At 53.6% G+C, this 23,291-nt stretch overlaps 3 protein-coding genes across 6 annotated transcripts in view; 1 reads left to right on the plus strand and 2 right to left on the minus strand.

Annotated features, from left to right (window-relative positions):
• Nucleotides 1-10,669, minus strand: part of LOC134153475 (receptor-type tyrosine-protein phosphatase mu-like) — a 29,576-nt gene extending 18,907 nt beyond the window's left edge. The window contains 5 exon segments of the mRNA XM_062599701.1: nucleotides 199-441; nucleotides 1,253-1,501; nucleotides 2,092-2,274; nucleotides 2,931-3,107; nucleotides 10,500-10,669. Coding sequence (XP_062455685.1) covers nucleotides 199-441; nucleotides 1,253-1,501; nucleotides 2,092-2,274; nucleotides 2,931-3,107; nucleotides 10,500-10,602 — 955 coding nt within the window. The 5' untranslated portion in view covers nucleotides 10,603-10,669.
• Nucleotides 10,670-15,823: 5,154 nt separating this feature from the next.
• CIMIP2B (ciliary microtubule inner protein 2B) lies at nucleotides 15,824-19,840 on the plus strand. Its single transcript, XM_062600519.1, has 6 exons — nucleotides 15,824-15,891; nucleotides 17,107-17,336; nucleotides 17,736-17,911; nucleotides 18,253-18,415; nucleotides 18,669-18,878; nucleotides 19,752-19,840. Exons 1-6 carry the CDS (start codon nucleotides 15,824-15,826, stop codon nucleotides 19,838-19,840), a joined length of 936 nt encoding a protein of 311 aa, XP_062456503.1.
• A 1,296-nt stretch (nucleotides 19,841-21,136) lies between these two features.
• Nucleotides 21,137-23,291, minus strand: part of RUSC2 (RUN and SH3 domain containing 2) — a 64,385-nt gene continuing 62,230 nt past the window's right edge. For all 4 annotated transcript variants that reach the window (XM_062599648.1, XM_062599649.1, XM_062599650.1 and 1 more), the window contains 2 exons: nucleotides 22,692-22,865; nucleotides 21,137-22,342 (listed from right to left, as the gene is read on the minus strand). In XM_062599648.1, coding sequence (XP_062455632.1) covers nucleotides 22,162-22,342; nucleotides 22,692-22,865 — 355 coding nt within the window. In that variant the 3' untranslated portion in view covers nucleotides 21,137-22,161. The remainder of the gene's footprint in view (nucleotides 22,343-22,691; nucleotides 22,866-23,291) is intronic.

The following is a 23,291-nucleotide window of genomic DNA, read 5'->3' on the forward strand; positions in this document are numbered from 1 at the left end:
GTGCCTGGCAAGCCTGCACAAGAGACAGGGTGGGCTTAGGGGCTCCATCAGGACGGCCTTCAGCAGCACCTACCTGCTATCTACCTATTCTCTAGCCTAGCCGAGAGCGTGAAGCTTTGTGTGCATGCACAGCCTGCATTTTTGTGTTCAGGGAGGGCAGAGCGAGGATGTCAGGAGAGCTCCTGAAGCCTCTCTTACCAAGGCACTCCACATTAGACCGAAGGCGGGTCCAGCCAGCTGTGCCAGTCCTCCCCATCCAAACTTCTCTGTATACAGGTTTCCCAAAACGGCTATACTGGAATTTAGTTGTACATTTGACCTCAGGGAAGGACGGTTGCAGACCCGCTGGGCAGCTCAGCACCACCTTTTCATTCTTGCTGTAATTCACGTGGTCTGGTGCCAGCTGGAGTCTTGGATCCCACTGGGGCCTTTGGCACACTTCTGGCAGGGGCAAAAAAAGGGTGCAGGTTAGTCAGGGTTGCAGGGTGGCCAGGTGGGGCAGGGGAGATGATGAGGATGTCAGGAGTCCCCTGTGATGGAGTCCAGACCTCGAAAGGGAGAGGGGAAGTGACACAGCCCTTGCTCATGACAAGACCCCTCATCCAGGCATGGTGGGAGGTGGCTCTCTGTGTGCGCATGAAGCAGGGCTGACCACTTCTCTGCTCTGCCCTTGTGTCCATGGACACTCTTAGCCCTCCACCACATCCCACAGCAAAGAAATTCCTGAGGGAATCACCCTTGCAAGAGTAGACTCCCTCTCTCCCCTCATCTGGACCTGCCACTCACCAAGCACAGCCTGCTGTCCCTCACTCTCTTCCCCTCTAGCCCCCAGGTTGGCCTGCCCCTCATGCCACCAACACACAGCCACTCCTGTTGGGCTGCATGGCTCTGCAGCTATGGCTCTTCTTCCCTCCCAAAGGAGTGGGAGATGCCCCCCTGTCTCCATGCCTGGTCCCTTGCTTCCACAGACATAACGCAGTTCTGCTGCTGTCCTTGGGCTAGTGCACTTGGTCTCCGCTGCTCCCTTCCTGCCCATGCTTCCATGCAGCTGGGTCATGGGGCCTTCTCCGTTCAAGTCCTCTGCTTTACCCCAGGCCCTGCCCCTTTCCCCTGACGCAAGCCTTGCTCCCTGGTCCCCTTTCCTCCTCTTGCCTCCAAGAGCCCGAAACTTTGTGTGCACGCACAGCCTGCATTTTTGTGTTCAGGGAGGGCAGAGCGAGGCAGTCAGGAGAGCTCCTGAAGCCTCTCTTACCAAGGCACTCCACATAAGACTGAAGGTGGATCCAGCCAGCTGTGCCATTCCTCCCCATCCAAACTTCTCTGTATACAGGTTTCCCATTACTGATAGACTGGACTTCACTTGCACATTTGACCTCAGGGAAGGACGGTTGCAGACCCTCTGGGCAGCTCAGCACCACCTTTTCATTCTTGCTGTAATTCACGTGGTCTGGTGCCATCTGGAGTCTTGGATCCCACCAGGGCCTTTGGCATATATGTCTCCCTCAAAAACAGAAGGGGAAAGTGAGCAAATGGTGGGCAAAGTGGGCAGCTGACCAGGTGGGGCCCAGTAGATGACAAGGATGTCAGTAATGGATTCCAGCCCCTAAAGGGAGAAGGGAAGTTGATACATCCATCAAATCTCACCATCTGCACTCAAACTACTACTGATCCCTGCTTTCCTGCTCGGCACTCACAACCATGGTCACTCCCTACCCCCTCTGCATCTCACAGTAAGGAGTTTTCTGTGGCCCTCTGCACTGTGCAAGGAGACACCTCCTTTGACTCCTTTGGTCCTGCCACCTTCCCCACCCCTTAGAACCTTTTCAGGAGAGGGACCCTGAAGCACCAGCCCAACCCACCACAGGCTCTAGCACACCCCCTCCACCCCCTTGTCTAGCTGAAGAGCCCTGTTGTCTTTCATACTGCTCGCACAGAGGCTGATCCCACCTTGGTGCATCCTCTTGCTCTTGCCCTACTTGCCTTATATGGGCAGTATATGGAACGTGGAAGGAATCTTCTAGGTCCGCCAGGACAGAGGGTCTGGTGTTGGTCCAGGACCCTGGGACCTCTGTGACATGGGGCTATGCTTACCCTCACAGGTGGCAGTGCTGTTCCACAAGCTCTTTGTCCTGTTGGAAATGCATGTGAGCACAGCGACCGATGGCTGGTAGCCCTCAGGACAACTCAGCTGCACCAAGTCATTCAAGGCATAGCTGGTCTTGTCAGGAGTAAACTGCAGCTTGGGGTCCCAGTCGGAGGGGGCTTTGCATCTTCCTGCGTGCAAAGGAAACGAGGGAGAGTGCTGGTGTTCACCAGGCTCTGGCAGCATCTGTGGGGTGATGGGACCTCATCCAGAGGGGTGTTGGGCCCCTCACTTCAGAGGGCTTGCAGGATTGAGCCCCTACCAGGATCAGGCCCCTAGATCAACCCCCAGTGCGTTCACCCCAGACACGCCAGGGACAGTGCAGGACGGGTTCCTGCAGGTGCATCTGCTCCCTTGCACGGTCCCATGCCTCTACCAAGGGATCCCATCTACAGGATCCAGCAGCCTGATGAATCTGCCCCAGAGATGGATGCAGCTGTGGGAAGGCGCCAACCCCAGCTGCCACCACACGCCTGCACGCACGTGACACTGCTGCGCAGCTCCTAGCACTGCCTGCCCATACCCATAAGCACACTTACTTCCTGAAAAGGAAACAAATAAAACCACTCAGGGTGCCCATTTGGTTTTGCTCTGCAGGTCACCTTGGACGTTTGCTCCTCTCCATCCCCTGCCCAAACCACCCACGGGCTCCTAGGTCTGGGTATTACTTACCCTATCCTGTGCCCCATACGTGGGCTGCCTGAAAGGACTTCTTTGGGGTTACAGAGTGCAGCCCTCCTCCCCAGGGCCTGGGACACGAGGAGCACCACTCAGGCAGCATACTCACGGAGGCAGGTGATATCCCAGTCTGCCCCGTTGTCTTCCAGCTCTGTGCAGGTGGCAGTGAATTGCTCATCTTCAGAGTCCCCAGGGCAGGTCATTCTCACTGTCTCGTTCACCTGGAACTCTTTTTTGTCGGGGAAAAAGGTCGCTGTCTCAGGCCAGCCATCCCTTTTGCATGTCACTGTGTGGGGAGAAAAGAAACAGGCTGAGACAGCACACTTGAGTTGCACCTGCCTGCAACTGGGCCTGTCCTACCAGCGTAGGGCAAGCACGAAGAGCTGCATCATGCCACATTTCAACATGTGAACTCTTGCTCACTTTTAAGATGGTATCAGTGGTTTTAAAATATAATGAAAGAAAAGCGAGTCACAGTTTTCGGTCCTAGAGAAAATCTCTCCATCATGCCTATTTCAATAAGCCTTTTAGAATTTTAGTAGGCAATTCTCAATCCATGAAATAAAGTAACTTCTCTTAAATGGAGACATTCCCAGATTCTTTCAAGGGCAGATTATCAAAATGGTTATATTATGGAGATATGCCAAAATTTTCATGTATTCAAGACAGAAATCATAGAATCCTTAAAGCTGTTCAGCAGATGGGGAGAGACTACTGGTAGCTTTCCATTACAAATTTCAGTCTGAAATGATATTTAACTATCTGCATGTTTAGCTGCATTCTGCAGATATGGATTATGCAGCCGATGGAAGTAAGCTTTCATACTCATTTTCCATTTGTTTCTCTGCAGAAATGGTGCTCTCTCTTCATGACGCTAATTTGGACCAGATATCGATCTTCACGTAATGATAGAAGATTCACCTAAGAGCATTCTTTGTCCAACAGATCTGGTTGGAACTAGGCAAAGGTTTTCCAGAGTTACCGGGGTCCTGCCAGGCACAGACAGCAAGCTTCCACTGCCTCATAACACACACAGATAGCATTAGGACTCACTATCAAACCGTGATTGCTCTGCACTTCTTGTGCAACAGGCCAGCAGACCACAACAGTTGCATCCCCCCAGCCAGGATAAAAGCCCTGACAAATGAATGGGATGAAACCCCACTAACTTGGTAAATCAGACAGCAGTGCTTTCAGCCAGATGAGAACTATCTGCAAATATTTTCATTTTCAGTGTTTCATTTTGCATTTCAGTGGCTGAGATTGCTTCTGCCTGAGGTTTGTGCAGCCACAGGGATCCTTTGGGCTTCATGTCACTGCATACATGTGAAAGGTTGCTGCCTGGAAAGAGTCCACAGTGACTGTCCTCAGGCAACAAGCAATGTGAAGAAATGAAACATTGCCAGTGGAGACGTCTCCGACTGAGCCACCGGAGCCCTGGTGGGCAGGAGAGCTCACGGCACGGCTGGTCTTTCCCAGGCTGCCCACAACCCTGATCTGCAGCTCAAAGGGATCCCTTTGCTTTTCTTTTTGTAAGGGCTGCCACAGACACCAGGAGCTTTTACAGTCTCCTCAGTGACATGAAAACTGCCAGCAGCACAGGACATGGCAGCCTACAGGGCAGGAATCGAGGAGGGACAGGGAAATTCTCCTTTGCACAGAACCTGCTGGCACAGGGCAGGTTTTGAGGGAGATCTAGGACAGTGTCTTGCTACCAACATCGAAGCACTTCCAGCTGCGGGACCTCTGCAATTGTATGTCAGAGCTCTGCCTTGCTCCCCGGCCTCCCCAAGCTTTTGCAACAAAACATTTAGTGCCCTTAATGTGGTACTACCTTTTAAACTACTTTTTTAAAGGCTGCTTCTTGCAATTTTACTTTCAGGGGTGTAACACAGTGCAGATTAGCGTCGCACAAAGGGGAACTATGCTTTGCTTAAAGTTTGTGATTCTTTTTTATTAAAAGGAAATCCTCCGCAGGCTTGAAATAGGTGGAGTCAACATTATGCTGCTTAGCACTGATAAGCCAAAAACGTGATGGATGGGTTCAGCCCTTACTGGGCTGAATTTTGTTATTTAGTTGTTTAAGGAAGAGTAAATAGTCACTGTGTAAGTCTCCCTGGCTCAGAGGGGAGTGCAAAGGGACTCCTTTGGCTGGGCTGGCATAAGGAGTCACACATTTCTGACCAGCCTGGCCCCATTTGCCAGGACTCCAGTGAATCACTTCTCTGAACCCTGGCCCTTTACCAGCCCTAACCTTTTACCAGAGATGTCAGCATCTTTTTCTTTCCCTTGTTCACATGGGAAAGACCCGGCAGAGGAGCACTTTCAGCCTGGCTCACTTTGAACCTCCCACCAGTGCCTGCTAGGTGAAGGGTGCGAGGATACTGCTGCCACCAGATGTAGTTTCCAGTGTGGCACAAGGCACAGGTGCATGGCTGAAATGTGCCTCTGTAATGACAACGTGTAACCATGAGCCAGCAGCGTGTCAGTGGCCACATCTCACTTTGTGCACAAGGGCTACACTGGTGAGCAGTCCCACAGGCAAGCCCTCTTGTTTCTCCTTGGACTCGTCCTCTGCAACTCACCTTACTGAGTCCCCTGAGCTGTGTGGGTGGGCATTAGGCTCATCTCTCCTCCACGGCACCCCTCTACACACATCAGCCTGATGGATGCAGCCCTGCTGTGCTCATACGTGGGGCAGGTGCTGGCCGACATAGTGACCGGACCCAGGCTGGGCAGATACCACATGGGGCAGAGCTAAGCACTGGCTGGGTGCAGAGACGTCAGAAAAGGCAGGCAGAGGCCACAGCTAATCTCAGCCTGAAAAGCACTGAAGTAGAGGAATGCACCAGCCTCAGAAGCCAGCCTAGGAATTAATGCTATCTGACAGAGGGACAGATCTAAAACACCATCTCTCTTGCCTTGGAAAGGGACAGTGTACACAAGTGCGACAGCCTTGGAGGCTGCCAATGCCCCTTTGCCTCCCGTACGCAGAGCACTCTGCTAGCAGCCTCTGTGCCTGCAGAGCTCCTCCAAGGGTTGCCTTGCATGGGAGCCTGGTGCTGCCGAGCAGCTGAAGGCATCCGAGCTGTCACAGCACCGATACTGTCTGCGTTAAGGCATCTGCAGCTGTTCAGAGCCGTTTCCACTGCCATTTCTGATGACCATCTGAGGGCAAAACCTGGAAGTCTCTGCTTCCCCATGGAAGGGGAAAGAGAAGACACTCTCAACCTGTGCTTGCTTTTGCCTGAAGAATATCTCCAAACATAATGCAGCTCCATCTCCCTTCTCCAGTAAGCCCAAGACAAGGAATGTAAGTATTATTTGAGACTCACTGGGCTGAGCCAATCCATGACTGCTAGAGGTGGTGGGGATGCACAAGTTGGGGGCTCCCACTACAATCATCCTCTTTCTTGCACTCCTTCCCCAGCCACTCGGTAACACTTGCCAGGGGCAATGAGATCCCTGGAGCAGAAGAAACTTCACTCTGTCCCAGGGAGGATGTTTGTACACTTTTGCAGTGCCATCGGCCATGGGAAGCTGCAGAGGGCAAGTGAGTCAGAGCATATCAGATCTGCCCCAGTTTCACCAGTTGTGCCAAGCTGTCCCAAGACAGACACATGTTGCCTTCACCCAGTAGACTAGGCACTGCTGCAGAAAGGATGGCGGTCAGAGAGGAGGGAGAAAGAAACACTCGGCAGGGCTTCTAGCGTTGTAGGGACTGACACCATCCTAGGGAGTAAAGAAACAGTCGCCTCGTGCTTTTATTTTTATAAACCTCCTGCACTTTAGTACACAAACAGCCACCCACAGGCCCTTCTGCCCCCAGGCAGAGGAAAGAGGCTGAGACGTGAAATTTCAGTATGGAAAATATAGTGTAGATGTAACAAAACTTACGCCTTTCATAATGCATAATATCTGCTCCTCGCAAAACGGAAAGTGCTGGACTCCTACAAGTGCTGGCAAAAGGTTAATGCATTTGCCTCATATAGTCAAAGGTAACAGTTATATTTTTCTTCATTTGATATTATTAAACGAATATCCTCCTTACTATTATTTTTTAATACCCATGAAGATGCAAAGCATTTTACAGAAAACTTCCAGAATGTCTGTCCTTGCTGTGAAGGAGTTAGTGAATCTTACAGGCAAAGCAAAGCTCCAACATGCCCTAGAACAGGATGTCACAGAGGATCAGAAGAAAGAAGAAATAGCTATTCTGGCTATTCGGGTCAGATTCCTGGGATCGGCCCTTTGCTTGCCAGGAGAAGATATATATTCTCACACAGTGTTATCCAGTACATGGAGAATAAATGACTGTGAACTTCAAGGAGCAGCAGGTGAAGCTGAACAGTTTCTACAGTAGTCCGAATGTTCACCGGCTAATACACGTGAAAGCTGGCACTGGAGGCTACTCTGCATTTAACACTCCATATTTACTGGCAGGAGCTAAGAAAAGCCGCCACTGTTTTCACTAGTGGAGAGTGGTATTGTAAGTGACCGAGAACACACGCATTGGTGCTTACAGCATCGCCATGCTTGTCACTGGCAGCCAAAGCTGCTGTGTGAGTCTTTAAGAGTGATCTGCAGCATGATAGACCTCAGTGCTGCTCTATGTGTAAGAGCCACCAAGGACAGGAGGTAATGAAGCAAGGCATTGAATTAGGCATTGCAGAAGAGCAGAAGAAACAGCAGTGCTTTAGCCTTTGCTGTGCTGCCACACAAAAGGATATTTGACAGAGTCCTAAAAATAGATGGTGAAATAATCATTTCCTGAATCTATACTCTGCCAACAGAAAGCAAAAGCATGGTACAGTGCACAGTTCACAGTCAGGATGGAACACAAAATCTTCCAGTATGGGTATGGCCTTATTTTAACTAATTTTATCTTATTTTAACTATTTTAACTAATACTCACTGACCTGCCAGTCATTGCATTCATGATCCTAGTTAGGACTCTTTGCTAGGTGCTAATAAATCATTGCAAAATGCCAAGCAAGGCTGGTAAGAAAGGGGCTAGGGCAGCCTGGATAACAGTCCTTGCCTCTCAGAGAAAATCCCCCAGAAGCTTTTGCACTTCCCTCCAAGGCTCACTGGTCTGCAGAGGGATGAGGCTCTTGTATGGTTGGGATAATCCAGGGGAGAAAAACCCTGCGAGAACAACGCAGCAAGACAATAGGGGACAATAGGACAATGCGCCTTGTTCAAAGTGCCTTTGTGGCACAGCTACCGGGGTGACAGTGTGAACAGGGAGCTGCTGCCCCGGCTTGCACTGCATGCTGCACGCCAACCACATCCTCTGCTGCAGCTGCTCACCTCTTTCCTGCCTGCTCCTCGCAGCGCTGGCACCGTGTGGACCTCCTGCCCTGCCCTGGCACACTGTTGCCTTACCCAACCTCACTTTCTCAGCCAGCCCAGGGCCTCTGCAGCCCTTGGTACTGCCCCAAATCCCCGATCCCTCCATCCTCACCCCCAAAGCTATCGTGATGCCTGTCACTTTTCAGCAGCTGGCACTGCTGATGCTTAGAGTGAGGGGTAGGGTGACGTGGGGGACAGATGCACTCAGCATGTGGGAGCCTTGCTGTGGGGCAGCATCATGTATCAGGAGAAGCTCATCCATATGGGAATGGTCTCCCCTCCCCAAGTATCCCTCCCATCTGCCAAGGTCATGGAGATGCTCAGGGACACTCGGAAAAGGGGGCCTTAAGCTGTGTCCTGCCCCCGTGCCCCTCATCTCACTTGCCCAACCTTACTCCATTGCTCCATGGAGGCCTCTTCTACCTGGGGGGTGGCAGGTTTCTGGAACCATGAGTCCCTCCTGGCCATACCCAATGTCCTGGCACCAGCGAGATGAGGCCCCTGAGCCCAGTCCCTGGGATGGGATGAGCCCATGGGCTGAGGACACAAGCAGGACTGCCTGCACCACTGGGTGCGGCTGCCACGTTTTCGTTTCGATTCCTCTTTTCTCAGATACCAAAGTGCAAACTCAGCAATGCTATCTCCACCGCAGGCAGCCCCAGGCCCCGGCAGGACAGTCAGGCAACGGCATTGCGCAGAGCACACTGAGGGTTTTTCAGCCACTGGCTCCCCGCTGCGTCTTTGTGCATGTGGTGCAGCCAGCCCCTGGCCTTAGCGTGCCCACGTGTGCCATGCTTGTGGGTTGCAGAGCTGTGTGATGTATGAACTGCACATGCTGGCCCTGCAGGGGATCTAGGTGAGGGGAAGTCACCGTGGGCAGGAGGATATCCTCCGTTGCGGGCTAACCCTCAAGTGTTGAGTGACAGAGTGCTGTGCCCACAGTCTCTGCAACCAGAGGGACACCTGCCTCTGGGAATGGGCTCGAGGCTCTCACGGTCCATGTCACACAGCACAGACACTGCTGTCGCTTCACCAGGCCTGAATTCAAATCGTCAAGCAAACGTTCCCATCCCGTGTCCTGGTCTCTGTGACAGCCAGGGTAAAGACCAGAGTAAATCAGCTCCTTCTTTTAACCTGAGTCAGCCCAGAGACATCCCCACAGCAGGTCAGGACAATGTGAGCAGTTGCTAATTTAATGATTTTGTCATCTAGTCTAAGCAAGATTAGTTTATAGAAAGACTCAGCTTAAGATAGATGCAGAGCAACACAGGGTCACAGCCCCAGAAGTCAAATCCAACTCTCACACCTTGCCAAGCGGGACTGATTCACTGGCCTCCAGATAGATCATACAACATTTGACCCTGCAGAAACATAGTAAATGACTCTGCGTAGATGCAAATGTCAGCCTCCTTTCTCAGTTCTGCTGACAGGTGCTAGAAACAGCAAAACAACTGTGCTCCACTCTTAGAAAGCAAGCCGTGCTGCAAGGCGCCTCTGCCTGGGTCAGGGGAAGCACACGCTCCAAGGTCATGTCTCTCCCTACCCCAGACCTCCCTCTGCTCTGAGCTGTGCAGGGGAAGCTGCGGGCTGCTCCTTGCTCGGAGGGCAGCATCCCTCCGACCACCAGCAACGGGTAACGTGACTCATGTGCTCATTGTCATGGCAAGTCACCGCTCACAGGTTTCCCTGCGGAGAGGGTGACTCACCGCTCCGCTCCGGCACACCAGCTCCTGATGCAGGGCACACTACAGAAACTGGCAGCCCTGGGGCACAGCCCAGGGGACAAGATGCAGTCTCCACAGAAAGAGCCAGCAGAGCCCTGGGAAGTGCTCCTGGCCCTCCTGGGTCCGCAGAAGCCCTTTAAAGAACAACCCCACGGAACCGCTGCCCCTGCCTCCCAGGGGAGGGGAGAGCAGATTTCCCCACCAAATCAGAGGCTCAGCTCACTGCTCCCAAGGTCTTTGCTGAGGACTATCACTTTTTGTACGATGAGGACATTGTTCTGATCGCCCCAGGAGAACCGAACACTCCTGCTCCCAGGGACACTGCTCGCTCCCCAGAGGAACATTAAGGCTCCTGTGCTCCCAGAGGTTTTCCCAGCACCCTAAGGCTTGCTGCCCTCTACCCCTAAACACAGCTTCACTGCACTGCCACTGACTGACTGATGCCCAGTCTTGGGACTGATGTAGTCGCCAACTCCACCTTTCTTCAGCACAGCTGCTCTGAGCCAAATGGAGTAAAAGCTCGCTGCCCACTAACGGAAAGAGGAGCGGTAAAACATCTTCTTGAAGACACAGAAGCAACAAAACAAATCAAGTCCTACCTGTTTCCTTGGCTTCTTCTAGGACTTCAGGATCAGGCTTTTCCTGTTCCCATGCAGTGAGCAGAGGTGCAAAAACCAGGAGAAAGGCCCATCTCAGCACCATGTTAGCAGAAATTCCCAGGGCACGACTGAGGGCTCAGGCCCCCTTGCTTCCTCTCAGTTCACTTGTCTGACTGCAAGATGTGCAAGCATGGAAAGGAAGCAGCCACACAGAGAAACTGCATGCAGTGCAGAAAGCTTCCTCACTGGAGAGGGAACCTCTGCCAGCGTCAGGGCTGCTTTCGTTCTTCTCTTTTGTGCGCTGGGGCAACAGGCAGCTTCACACCCCTTTTGCAATCTCACGTCTTTTTGAGCACTCATCTTCTGAGAACCACCTTTCTGACAGGAGCAGGACCTGCCTTCCTCTTTTCTTTGCTCAGACACAGAGCTCACCCACACAGGGTTTCCCTCGTCTGAGCACATATTTGCCCTGGCAGAAGTGCCTTGGGCTCCCAGGCTGCAGCCTGGACCCCCATGCAGCAGCACAGTGCAACCCAGGGGTGGCCTAGTCGACTGCAGTTGCTGGCTCTCCCCACAGCACAGCATCCCTTTGCCACGCTCTGCCTCAGGCATGAGGTTTTGCTGGGGAAAATGTCTGCTCCTCTGCCTCCAGCACTGCAGGAACTCAGATGCTGTCTCTCCCTGCCTCCCAGTGCTTAAGTCTACACCTGGGATTTTCAGTGTAGGGGGCCAAGAAGGGGCTACAAGAGCAGGCCACATCAGTAGGATGAGGTTCTCCATTTGGGTGGTCCTTGGAAAATGGCCAGGGAAATTCCATAAATCAAACAAGGCTGTAAAACTGCAGCCCCAGTGGCTCTGTGCACCACTCCCAGTGCAATGGTTGTTGGGTCCAACTCGTGCTAACAGTATGAGATCCCCAAAAGCCCCTTATTACCCCATCTGAAACCTCAAATGCCATAGCGGAAGGGTGACTCAACCAGCTGTCAGGAAGCCTTGTGCACTCACTCACTCTTTCTCTTCACACTTCCCTTTGTGCCGCATCAGAAAATCCAGTCTTGACCATAACCTGGGCTCTGCACGAGGATGGAGGGTGTTGCAAGACAGCGCCACGAGCCCAAGCATGATTTGAAATGACTTTGGCGCATACTGCTGTGCAAGAACCTGCAGAGAGGAGCAGCCAGGGCTTCCCTGGGAGAGGGGAGAACAGCCACAGCAGCGAGGGCTTCCCAGAGCTGGGGGAGAATAGCTACTTCCAACACCACAAAAAGCAGCTGTCCAGTGTGGGGTCCTGGGTGGAACAGCAGGAGTTGGGCAGAGCTGGTTAGGGCTTTCCAGCAGCGCCCCCCCCCCAAAAAAAATGCAAGCAGCTACAGGAGCCCAGCAAGCTTGAGGGAGACTGGCTTGGAAGACCCCCTGGCAGAAGACACCCTCCTCTCTCCCCGTTGGCAGCCATGTCCTGCTGCCTTAGAGACATCACCTAGGGCCTGCTCCAATATTTGCTCTGAGAGCTTGTGGAGCTCAGCCAGCTCAACGAGCAGCAAACAGTACCTCTGTGCACCATGTGCCACAGCGCTCCAGCAGTGCCAGGGTCCAGGCACACTGCCGTGCGCGTGCCCCATTTTGCCATAAGGCTCACCACACGGCCTCGTTCTCTGCAGAGCCGCAGCCGCCTGCCCTAGGCCAGCTGGCTCGCTGCCTCCCCAGCCAGCGCATTGGCATTTGAGCCACGTTTCTCACAGCTGCTGCTATCCATGGGATGTTATTCCTCCGCTGTGGGGATGGGCACTGCATGAGCACTGGTTCTTGGGGTTTAAGGCTAGTCGCTACCACTGTGACCCCTCCAGAGCCTGGTATTGGAAGCAGCATATGGGAGAGTGCGGGGGCAGTAGAAAGCACCTCCACCCCTCATTTCAAAACATTGAATGACCTTCCAATGAATAGCCCAACACTCTCAGCCTGGCACTCTTTGACAAGGACAAGGGTAACTTTCTGCTGAGGGCAGACTGATCCCACTCGTGCTGTCTGCCCGTTTGGAGATCTTTTCTCTGGACGTCTTTGTGTCGTATTTGCCAAGGAATCACTGAGAAAGAAGGCTCCACCCTGTGGTAAGTTTGCAGCTCTTGAAGCGTTGACAAAAAAGGACTGCTTGCTGCTTTTGCAAGCTGTTCTTCCCTCTCTTTTCTTTCCTTTCCTTTTTTGTCTTACTGAGCTTTTACATCTAGCTTGATCTCTCTCTCTCTCTCTCTCGCTCTCTCTCTCTCTTTTTTTCCCCCCAATCTGGACATGGCTTCAGTACTTTGAAGGGGACCCTTCTGTTTCTACTAATCTTTGGTCCTGATAGCCCTGCAGGCTCCCTTTTGCCATTTGATATCAGGCTGCCACAGGAGTCCTGAAAGGCTGCCTTAAATCATTGCAGGCTTGCTGGACACCATATGCTTCTTTTAGTGTTTTTTTTTTTTGTTTGTTTGTTTTTAAATCCAAGTTTCCTCATTTCATGCATTTCCCCTTTCTGAAGCTGAACAAGGCTGCATCGGACTTTTCAATCTTTGGTGCTTGCCCAGAGCCATTGAAATGAAGTTCATTGCGGCTACCCTCAACGGACAGCTTTTTGGTAAGGACATGCTCGGCTGAGTCCTGCATGGTGCTCAATTCCCCATCTTCCTCCCTGAACTTCTGGCACATGTGGAAGAGCCGCACATCAACACCTTGCCTCTGGTTTTGCAAACCAGCCATCTGGCTACTTGAATACTAATACCAGGAGTGTTACAGCCTGCCTCTTCCTTTTAATTGTGATCTCCATCTCCTGAAGTGTATCCATGATAAGTAGGAGTCTGCAACCCTCTTCTAAAGTGGAGGTCCCATCAATGGGCTCATGTTAGACCATACCTTGGAGAAAGGGCAGTTTGCAAAGTCCCTGAAGGCCTCACCACCTCTTTCCTCCACAGTGTTGGGGCTGCTCCATACTCTCCCTGTCATCAGAAACCATGTCCATATTGCTGTCAGTCAGCCAGCCCATCTCCTTGGGCAACCTTGGGCCACCAGCGCTGCACACCACCACCACCCTACTTGCTCCCAAAGGGATGGGCAGGTGCTGAGATACCAGCTGTGTGCAACTGAAGCAAATGATTCCTGGAGTGAGCTGTGAGATGAAGGCTACAGCTTACTGTCAGCCTAACATCCCCACTCCTGAGTTCAGAAATCATGCTCATTTCATGTGGGCCCTTTCCTCCCTGCAAACCGGGCTCTTGCCTGGTCCTGGGCTCCTGCCTGCAGCTAGAAGTCTGTGTTTGCTCCATGCACACTACACCAGTGCACAATGCCCTCCAATAATGGCTGGAGGCTTTCAAATCCTCCCTTAAACCTCCCCTGTACTGTCATCCAAGGACCGCTCATAGCTGCTGATGTGCAGAGACCAACCAGTGGCTGCTGTACTGGTGGCTGCTGGTTGGATCTCCCCTGCTTCACTGTTGCTCTGTTGGCTGACTCTTGCCTTGAAGTGAGTGTGTCCTGTGTGCATTGCAGCAAGGGAAAAGAAGGTCTCTGGGCCGTGAAAGCCACTTGTGGTCACTGAGGTAACACTACCTACTGCTAAAAGATGTGTAAAGGAAACATCCTGGGGCTCTTTGTACATGTGGGGAACTGAAGTGAAGAGAAAGTCAGCAAAAGGATTACAGGAAGGCAGGAAATCTGCGTATCAGCAGATGATTTCAGAGCTGAGTCCCAAGCCAGTGTGGCTGTCGCAGCACTGTCCTCCCTCTGGCTGAAAAGGAACTATTCTGCTTCCCAGACTGAGCACCCAGCTGCAGTGTCCTACCTTAGCGTGTCCAGGCTACTGCTGTGAGTAGGGTCTCACTGATCCAAGGAAGCGGCTTCTGTGACCGCAGGCCATGACTACTTGCATGCAAGGATCCAGCCTGTCCCTGGAAAGCCTCCAGAGCATGAAGGGAAACATCCATGGCCAGATATCAGGCAAAACTTGGGCTGCCCATTGCACCAGGTGTGCAGCCTGGAGGCCCTGGAGGGATGGGGCTGGGAGGAGAGATGTGATTACTCTAAAGATAGCCTGGGGCCATGAAGACTGTAGTGCTGGGGGGCCTTTTTCCCTCCACCTGCCCCCCACTAGGCAATGCTCCAGCATTCATGGCCTTGCACAGGAGCCCTGTCTTCAAGAGCTGGAGAAGGTGGACTATGCTGCAACTGGGCAAGCCCAAAAGATGGACATTCAACTTTATTTGGCAAGCACAAAGCTCTTGGGGCTAAACACGAGCTCATGCCTGGCTTGATGTCCCTGTCATATTGCAATATTCAGAGAGTGACAGTCATGAAGCCACCAGCATCCCCATCACCAACCAGATGTATGGGCTGTATCCTACACACTCACGGATATTCTACGTACCCCATGGCTTCTGCGTGGAGCCTCCCAAAGACTGGGGATGTGTTACAGCCTGCAGGACACTGCTTCAGACACGTGTGCCCACCTGCATTCCACGCTCCTTTGAGTCAATATCCGCCCCTCTGTTACCACTTAAGCTCATTGCTGCGTGCAGCTCTTGCAAGAGTTGATCCAGTAGAGCATGAGCCTGTGTTTCCCATCACTCTGATACTTCCCCACTGGCCTGCATTTTAGTGCCTGGAATAGGTGCCATGTTAATGCGGTAGCTTCTTTGTTTTCAAACAGATGCCTCTGAATCACTGTGATGTGGCACTGTTACTATCCTCTGCTATTACTGAGTCTGATTGATGAGACACCCTCTGCTTTCCTGTGACCTGTGCTGGCATGACTTGCAGGTCTCTCCTCTGACACTGTTAATCACATCCTGGTTCAGCTGTACAGAGCCCCTCCAAAAGCAGCTCTATTAGCTTGGGGTGCCTGTAGGCCACCAAGGCCTTGCACCCACCCTGGGGACTGCCTGTCTTGCCCTGAGTACATTCCTGTCCCAGCTCTCCCGTCCCATGTGCACCCCTGTTCCAGGTCTCCTTGCTTGTCTTGCCCCATGTGCATCCCCATCCCAGCTCTCCCTGCCTGTCCTGCCCAAAGGTGTATCCTCATCGCAGCTTTCTGTGCCTGTCCTGCCCAGTTGTGCACCTCTCTGTCCCAGCTCTCCCTGCTTGCCCTGCCTCATGTGTAACCATAGCCGGGTTCTCCCAGGCTGTTCCCAAGGCAGCGTGGCTGTTGCTGGTGCTCAGGAAGCTCCTCCCTTCCTGGTCCACAGCCCTTCAGCATTCATCCTACCTGCCCAGCTAGAACAGCAGTCTCTGAGAGACTGTCAATACTGCTTTGCTCCTGACCAGGACCTTGCCAGGCAGAGAGGTCCCTGCAAGCCATGGCCACAGCCTTTACCTCGAAGATGAGCCAGGTCCTGATGACTCCTGAGCCCCACTACATCCCTGGGTAAGCACAGTGGCCAGTGCTGGACTAACTGGTCTTAGGGAAGCAGCTGTACCCCTGTGCAGGGACCCCTGTCCCAGGGTGGCCTCTGTGCCAAGGCCCACAGGGCTTCCCCCAAGGCAGGGCTGCCCTTGCCCACCCCACTGGGCACTGCTGTTGCTTCCCAGGCCAGCCCTGCACTCCCCAGAAGCCCTCTCACCTCCTCCTATCAGTACTGGGCTCCCTGCCCTTGCCAGCTTCTCCGGCACCCAGAGCAGTTTTTCTCTCGATGAAGGGAAGGGAGGGAGATGTCACCAGGACAGTTCCCTAGGGCCTCAAAAGCCACCAGCTCACAGTGACATTGTGTACAGGACTGCCATAGCAACTTTCCTCTGTGGCCAGGAGCTGCAGCAAGGAGCGAGGTGGCACGGTGAAACGCCACCTCCGCTGCTTCCCCGCTGGCAATGCTGGCCTCAGCGATCTCAGTGCCCCCAGGGTGCTACTTGCCTCTCCCAGGGCCACTGTGAACTTAGAGATTCGCTCTGGGACTGGGGGGCAAGCATGCATGTTTCCATGTGAAATAGGCTGTTCCCATGGGTGCCAGCACCCAAGAGCACCCAAGGCAGGTCCCTCTGGCCAGGATGGGGGGCAAGTGGGTTTAGAGGTGCAGATAGTCTTTGGTGGAGTGGGTGGTTGCTTGAGAGAGCTGATCTGTGCTGTTCAGCTGCAGTGCATTTCCCACAGCCCTTTAGCTCCAGGCATGAGAGATCAGCTGTGCAGGGCTGCTCCCTGTGGCCTCCAGCATCTCCCGAAATGGGAAGATTGGTCCGCAGGAGTAAGGTGTGGTTACCCTGCTGTGCTTGGGAGGGTCCTGGCCCTGTATGCATCAACATCCCAGCTCTCTCCCTGCTTGCCCTGCCTAAATGTTCAGCTCCATCCCAGTTCTCACTGCCTGTCCTATCCCACATACATCACCACAGCTCTCCCTGCATCTCCTGCCCCATGTGCACCCCCATCCCAGCTCTCTCTACCTGCCTGCCCGGTGTCCATACCCTCCCAGCAATCCCTGCCCAGCCAAGGGTGAGCTTCTGGGCACACACACACACACACACACACAGTTGTAGCATGGCAGCTCAGGTGAAGCGGAAGGGCGAGCATGGCAGGGCTACAGTGCTGGGACTCAGCATTGTCCAGTGTGACTCTCCCAACCTTGGGGCTGCCTTCACTTTGCCATGGCAGCTACACTGGTTACTGTCCTCACTACAAGTTCAGTGTGGGGAAGACTTACGGGCAGCAGACGTTCCAGCTCCTGACCAGCCCAGAGGCCTCACACCACAGCCAGCTAGTGTTGCAGCCGACTCGCTGGTCCTGCCGAGACACTGAGCTCCAAGACCTGCCAGGGGAGCTGCGAGCCTGCTGGGGGGCAGGCACTCAGCCCCTGAGCTCCATCGTCATCCCCGGATATTCAGGTAGGAAGAAGCCATCCTGGCACAAGGTGGCGAACTGCAGTACCAGCCTACCTGAATGAGCATCCCAGCTGCTTCTCTGTCCCCAGCTGTTTGCCCTTGTGAAGCACAGCAGGAGCCACAAGATGATACCCCAGGGCAGACCAGAGGGTGTGCTGTGAAGGTCCCTTAGGACTCCTGGTCACTAGCTGGTCTTCCCCTCTGAGCTGGTACATGTTCCTCCAGCTGGCATGTACCTCTGTGCTCCTATGCACCCTCAGCACCCCCAAAACCATGTTCTCATCCCATGCCTTTACCTCCCCCATGTCTGAGTCCCGCAGCCCTCCCCACTGCCCTGGAGCAGGCCTTGTACCATGAATAGGCTCTTCTTCGCTTCCCATGTGTTGGATTTTCTGCTCCCAGGATTCATCCCCAGAGCTCAGCACTTCTTTGCCAAGACCTACTCTGAGATCTGCAAGGAGGCCAGGAGCGACTTTGCCAAGCAAAGGCTGAGAGCTGCCAGCAAGGCACAGGCCTGGCTGAAGACACAACTGTTGTCACAGGACCCTGCACAGGAGAGTGATATGAGACAGGCTGGGGTGAGTGCGCATCTTGCCATCAGCCCAGGGCTGTCCCCCACCTTGCTCTGTGCCCATGGCACACAGCACATTGCAACCACAGTGAGGAGTGGGCACATGAGCTGGGATCAGCAGCCAGCACCCATCCCTCCCTCCATCTCCACCTGTATCCCAAAGCGCCCACCTTTCTGCCACTAGATTCCTGCTGAGAGGGTGCTGAGGGATGCTGAATCTCATGTGCTAGCAGCTGGCTGAGACACCCTCTCCAGATCAGGGCCTGATCCAGGGCATGGCAGCACCAGGGGCTCCTAGCCCGGTTGCCCCTGCCCCTGGTGGTACTCACGGCTCCATGTCCCCTCCAGGATTCCATGGCTGATCCCCCAGGGCCAGGTTGCCACCAGGGCCACCTAGCCACAGCAGCAGCGTTGGTAGCCTCTGCCCCATATGCGTGGCTGCATGCCTTCCAGTCGCAGCGCTTTCCCTATTCCATGGAAGATGATGACCCCCAAAAACATTTCATCTCAGGTGAGGCTGCAAGGAGAGGGGCAGGGCTGGGCTACCAGTGGGATGGTAAGGGGATACCACTCTGATGGGCTCTCTGTATCCCCTTTGAGGCAATACCCAAGGAGTGCTAGTTGGAGGGAGTGAGAGGTGGGCATGGGAGGGGCCCAGTACAGCCCAAATGTCCCCTAGGTGGCTTGGGGGGTGCCAGGCCTTCTGACAACTGCACGTAGCCAGTGCTGGCCTCATTACAGGATCTCTCTTGTAACCTGTGCAGGCTTCACAGGCTTTGTGCCCCGTGCCCGGTTCCTAATTGGGACAGGCTACCCAATAACTGCCAACCGGGCTCTGCTTGAGTTTAGCCAGATGGCCCGGAAGAAAGGTGGCAGGAATGAGACCAAAGAAGGCAGCACCATCCTCCCACTCCTGGGAAAGACCTATCCAGTGGAAATGGGCCTGCTACCTCACTACGCAGGCTATGTCCCAGGTGAGTGTCCAACAGCAAACAGCCATAGCCACACACCTTCCTTCTGGAGAAATCAGCTTTCACCCCCAACATACTCCTCTAAATCTAGCAACAGTGTTTTGGCATGAAAAGACTGCAAAGGCCAGAAATCCTATAGCTGCAACCCCAAATCCAGCCTCTCATGCCCTAATTGTTCAACTATGGCTCACCACATCTGAGGCAGCCTCAGCAGCAAGCACCCCGTCATTGTCAGTGTGGGAAAAGCTGGCACTTCGTGTCTGTTAATAGCACACAGGGTGCTGGCAATTCCCTCTTCTGCCATACGCCTGACTCAGCATTCCCATTTGGGAGCACACAGACTCCTTCCTCTTTTTGGCCAACCTGCACAAATGGGAAGAGCAGCCTGCCCTGTGCCATTTGTAAGTAGATCTGCCCACAGCACCCCTCTGAAGGGTTAAAGCAGCCCATGTGCAAGCTGTGGCCATTTTGAGCCTCCCTAGGTTAGGACAGGGGGTTGTGCTGCTTCATTTATGGACTTTTAAACCTGATTGAGGCTACAGTCTGCAGCAGTGGAGTCAAACTCCAATATGATATCCTCATAAAAAAAGCTGGAGCCTTAATCAGAGTTTTTCTCTCTCCTCAGAGCTACTTGGGGGTAAGGGAAAGGGATGAATGGGCTCTCAAGGGGTCATTCCTGCAGGATCTAGGAACCCTGTGCTGTGCAGTCTAAGTTTAATGCTCCAGAGTCCTTCTGTGTCAAGTGACCCATAGCCAGGGAGTCTCACAGCCAGGTTGTCCTAGGCTCCAGCTTTTAGCCTTGTGGCCCATGCTGAAACCACTCTTTTTACTGCCTCCTTCCCACACTATTCAGGACTTCCTCCTTGTTGCCCACAGGTTACAAGTTCCAGTTTGGCCATACTTACGGTCACCTTACTCACAACGCCCTTGGCCTAAACACCCTCAAGAAGCAGATGCCAGACTAAGAATCCTGGTAGGGCATGGTGTGAATTCCTCTTTGAAACCTTTGCCCTCCCTGTCCCCAAGCATGCATAAGGAACCCCAGATGATGCTGCCTGCCAGTGTGATGCAAAGTGGAAGGGTGTTTGCAGCCCTTCTTGCTTTACCTAGGGCTGCATCCTGGTGTAGTAATGCTCCATCTTGCAGCAGGAACTTCCCTTGAAGAGACACTGCAGTCCCCAGGGTGGGTCACCCCCGCCCTACCCAGCTGCTCAGATGAGACATACCACAATCAGATGATGTGACGTAGCTCAGCCTGAACCAACAAGTCAAAGCAATTCATTTTCAGCATGAACAAGAGATCCCAGACAGCAACAGGTTTATGGCAAGATCAGGAGTGGTGACCCTTATTGCCAGTGCCTTCTTTCCTGCACTGAGAGCTGACAGGGTCTCCAGATTTGTACAGCGCTGCTAGTCTAGCACTGCCAGAGCTGGAAGCAGACAAAAACACAAAGGCTTATCCAGAGGAGCAGAGAAAGAAAAGACTCAAGCAGGGGCAGCCATGTCCAACCAGGGTCTGTAAATATACCACAGGGGTGAGGAAAGGACCTCTGGTCCTGCAACTGGATGACATGGGGACTGGATTTGTTACTCTGGGCCAGGTGGGGACTAAGATCTCCATTCTCTCATGGTCTGTGATGAGCCAAGGCTAGCTGGGGGTAATCTGTCTCTCTCTGAAGGTCCAGTGTTGGCTGTGGCTGGAGGCAGGATAAAGCCTACAATCTGGTGACCCAGCACAGGTACCCCCTCAGGCTTTCCCCAGGGACAGGCTGAAATCACAAGGCTGTGTACCAGCAGGGAGCTCAATCAGCACCTTTTTTATTAATATGCATCATAAATAAAGAAATAAATAAAGGCGAAACACCTTGTTCTAACTGGGGAATACAAATTAAATACGGTGCAACGTCCGCTAAGCGATGTACAAGCAGGAGGTAACCTTGCAAGACCAGGGTCCCTTGCCATGGGGAAGCCAGCCCAGGCATGACACTGTGAGCAGTGTCAACCTGGCCAAGGCACCAAATACTGGCATGGCCTTTCACTAACACTGTTCCCCACCAGTGAGTAGCATGAACATGGCAAGGAAGGGGTTGACTGGCATTGGCTCTGCCAAGGACCCCAGGACCCCCAGCAGCTGCTTGTACTTGTGCATGACTATGGGCCCATTTGCCCCCCCACCCCCGCCCCACGGCACTGCTCAGCAAGACCAGAAACCCTACCCCATGGGGAACATCATCCCTCCCCCCCACCCCATCTCCCCTGCTCCCTCTGGGAACACCGCCCTGTTCTACCTATCGGGAGCACTGCCCCCTTCTCCAAAGGGCATCCAGAGACCTGTCTTCACCCCCTCCCCTCCTAGTCCCCCTTTCTCCACTGAGCATCTCAGGACATCCTAGGCACTGGTTCCCTGATCAGTGTGGAGGGCATGGGGGATCTCTGCCCAGGGTGCCACTTCCCATTCTGGACCTACGTAACACTGAACATTCACACGCCTTCCTCACAACACCACACAACCCCTTGCCCTGCACACACACATACCATTTCCTGCCTCACCTGGCCATGGCCAGGCACAGCACAAGGCCCTGCATCGTGGCACTGCCAGGCCACAGACTGGCCTGCCCTCCCAGGGAGACATCTGACCATGTCTGGCCCATGTGATACGAGCTCTTAGTGTGGTACAATACATGGTGCACCATTATCATAGGTTAGGATAGGGCTGCTCTAGAATGGAGGAGCCTACCTTATGGTCCCCCTCAAGCCACAACACAACCTGTCAACATGGGAGAGCCTTGCAGAGATCTTGCCAACACACAGCGCTCCCACTTCTGTAGCTGATGACACCAGGTATACTGAAGGCTGCAGGCTGCACTGCTATTCCTGGGAAGGGGGCAGCCAACATCCTGTACCCTTCAGCGTGGCATGGAGCTGGGCAGAGGGGCAGCACCTGCTATGACAGGGACTGCTTGAATTCCGGCTATGTACAAGCTCACGGCTTGCGGGTGCTGGAGATGGAGTGAGGTGTAGGGGGCTCAAACAGTTCCTGGTGTGGCTGCATGCACGGTGATGCCTGGCAACACGACGTGTAGCTGGCAGGAGGCCCCACGGGCTGAGTTGGCCTTTGGCAGCTGCACGAGGAGGAGCAGGAAGGAACCACCTATAGTTACTGTATTCTGTAATGGCAAGAAGGGTAAGAAACTAGCAAGAAGCTGTGTCTGTTCCTCTGGTAGGGTGGGCTTCCCTCAGAGGACCCTCAGCAGCTCACGGTACTGTGCTCAGCCTCCCAGCCACGTCAATAGTCCTCATCCTCTGGGTGGGTGACATACATGATGGGCACCAGTCCCCTCTCGGAGCCGAGGCTGCACTGCAGCCAGTCACCGTCCACCTTGGAAATGACCTGCAGGATGTCCCCTTTGTTGAAGCTCAGCTGTCCTGCCTCAGTGGCAATGTGATGGCAAAGAGCTTTCACTTCACTGCAGGCAGAGGGAGAGAAAGAGTTAGCCCGCCCAGGGCACTCATCCCACTGCAGCCCAAGGAGCGGTGCAGCCACAAAGAAGCAAGCAAAGCAATTCCTCTGCCTCCTCCCCAGCCAAACTCCCCCAGCTGCTTTGTGACAGGGCCCTACAAAAGTCTTCCCTAGCTTCCCCTTGTCTGCAGGTTGCAGAATTGGGGCGGATAGGAGCAAAAACTGCTTTACTGCCCTAAACTGCCTCTGATCCACGAGTACAAAAGGGACCAGACAAACCTCAACAGGCAAAGCAGCACGAATCCCAGCCCACCACATCCCTGCCACCTTCAGGATGGTCACACGGCACTGCTCACCAGGGAGGGTTGGGAGACAGCCCCCGAGCCGGCCGCTGCTCAGGTGACACTTCAGGTGGTTCTGTCCGCTGGGGCTCCGTCTCAGGGGCTGCTTCTCGCCGCATGCTTGCCCCAACTGTCTGTGCCACCAGCTGGAACACAGACTTGTCCAAACTCAGCCAGCCAGAGGGCAACCTGTGGGAAGGAGACAGAAGCAGGCAGTGGCAGGAAACTGTGCCTGGAGGAAAGGAACAGTTGCTTCATGGCAAGTTCATACCCTGTAAGTCTGACTGTGTACACAACATGCACTGCAGTCTCCAAGATATATTCTGCAGGGGGGCTCAGTAACCTCCAGACACACCATGGCCTGCTCTGGGAACAACATTTCTAGTAGCTAGAAGCAAGCAGGGTGTAGATGGAGAAGTAAAGTTGGGAGACTCCAGGTACACTGGGCAGCTTTATGCCTCCTCCCCACATGTTGTGAACAACAGTAATATTTTCATGCTCTTCTCTCACCTAGTGTGTGCTTTTGGGAGAGATAAGGTGATGACAGGGATGGAGCAGCAAGAGCCATACTAAAGGCCTCTCCCCACCTTCCCCCCGAGAGGGTCTTAGGAGTGT

Source organism: Rhea pennata, chromosome Z, assembly GCF_028389875.1.
Source record: "Rhea pennata isolate bPtePen1 chromosome Z, bPtePen1.pri, whole genome shotgun sequence".
Taxonomy (NCBI): Eukaryota; Metazoa; Chordata; class Aves; order Rheiformes; family Rheidae; genus Rhea; species Rhea pennata.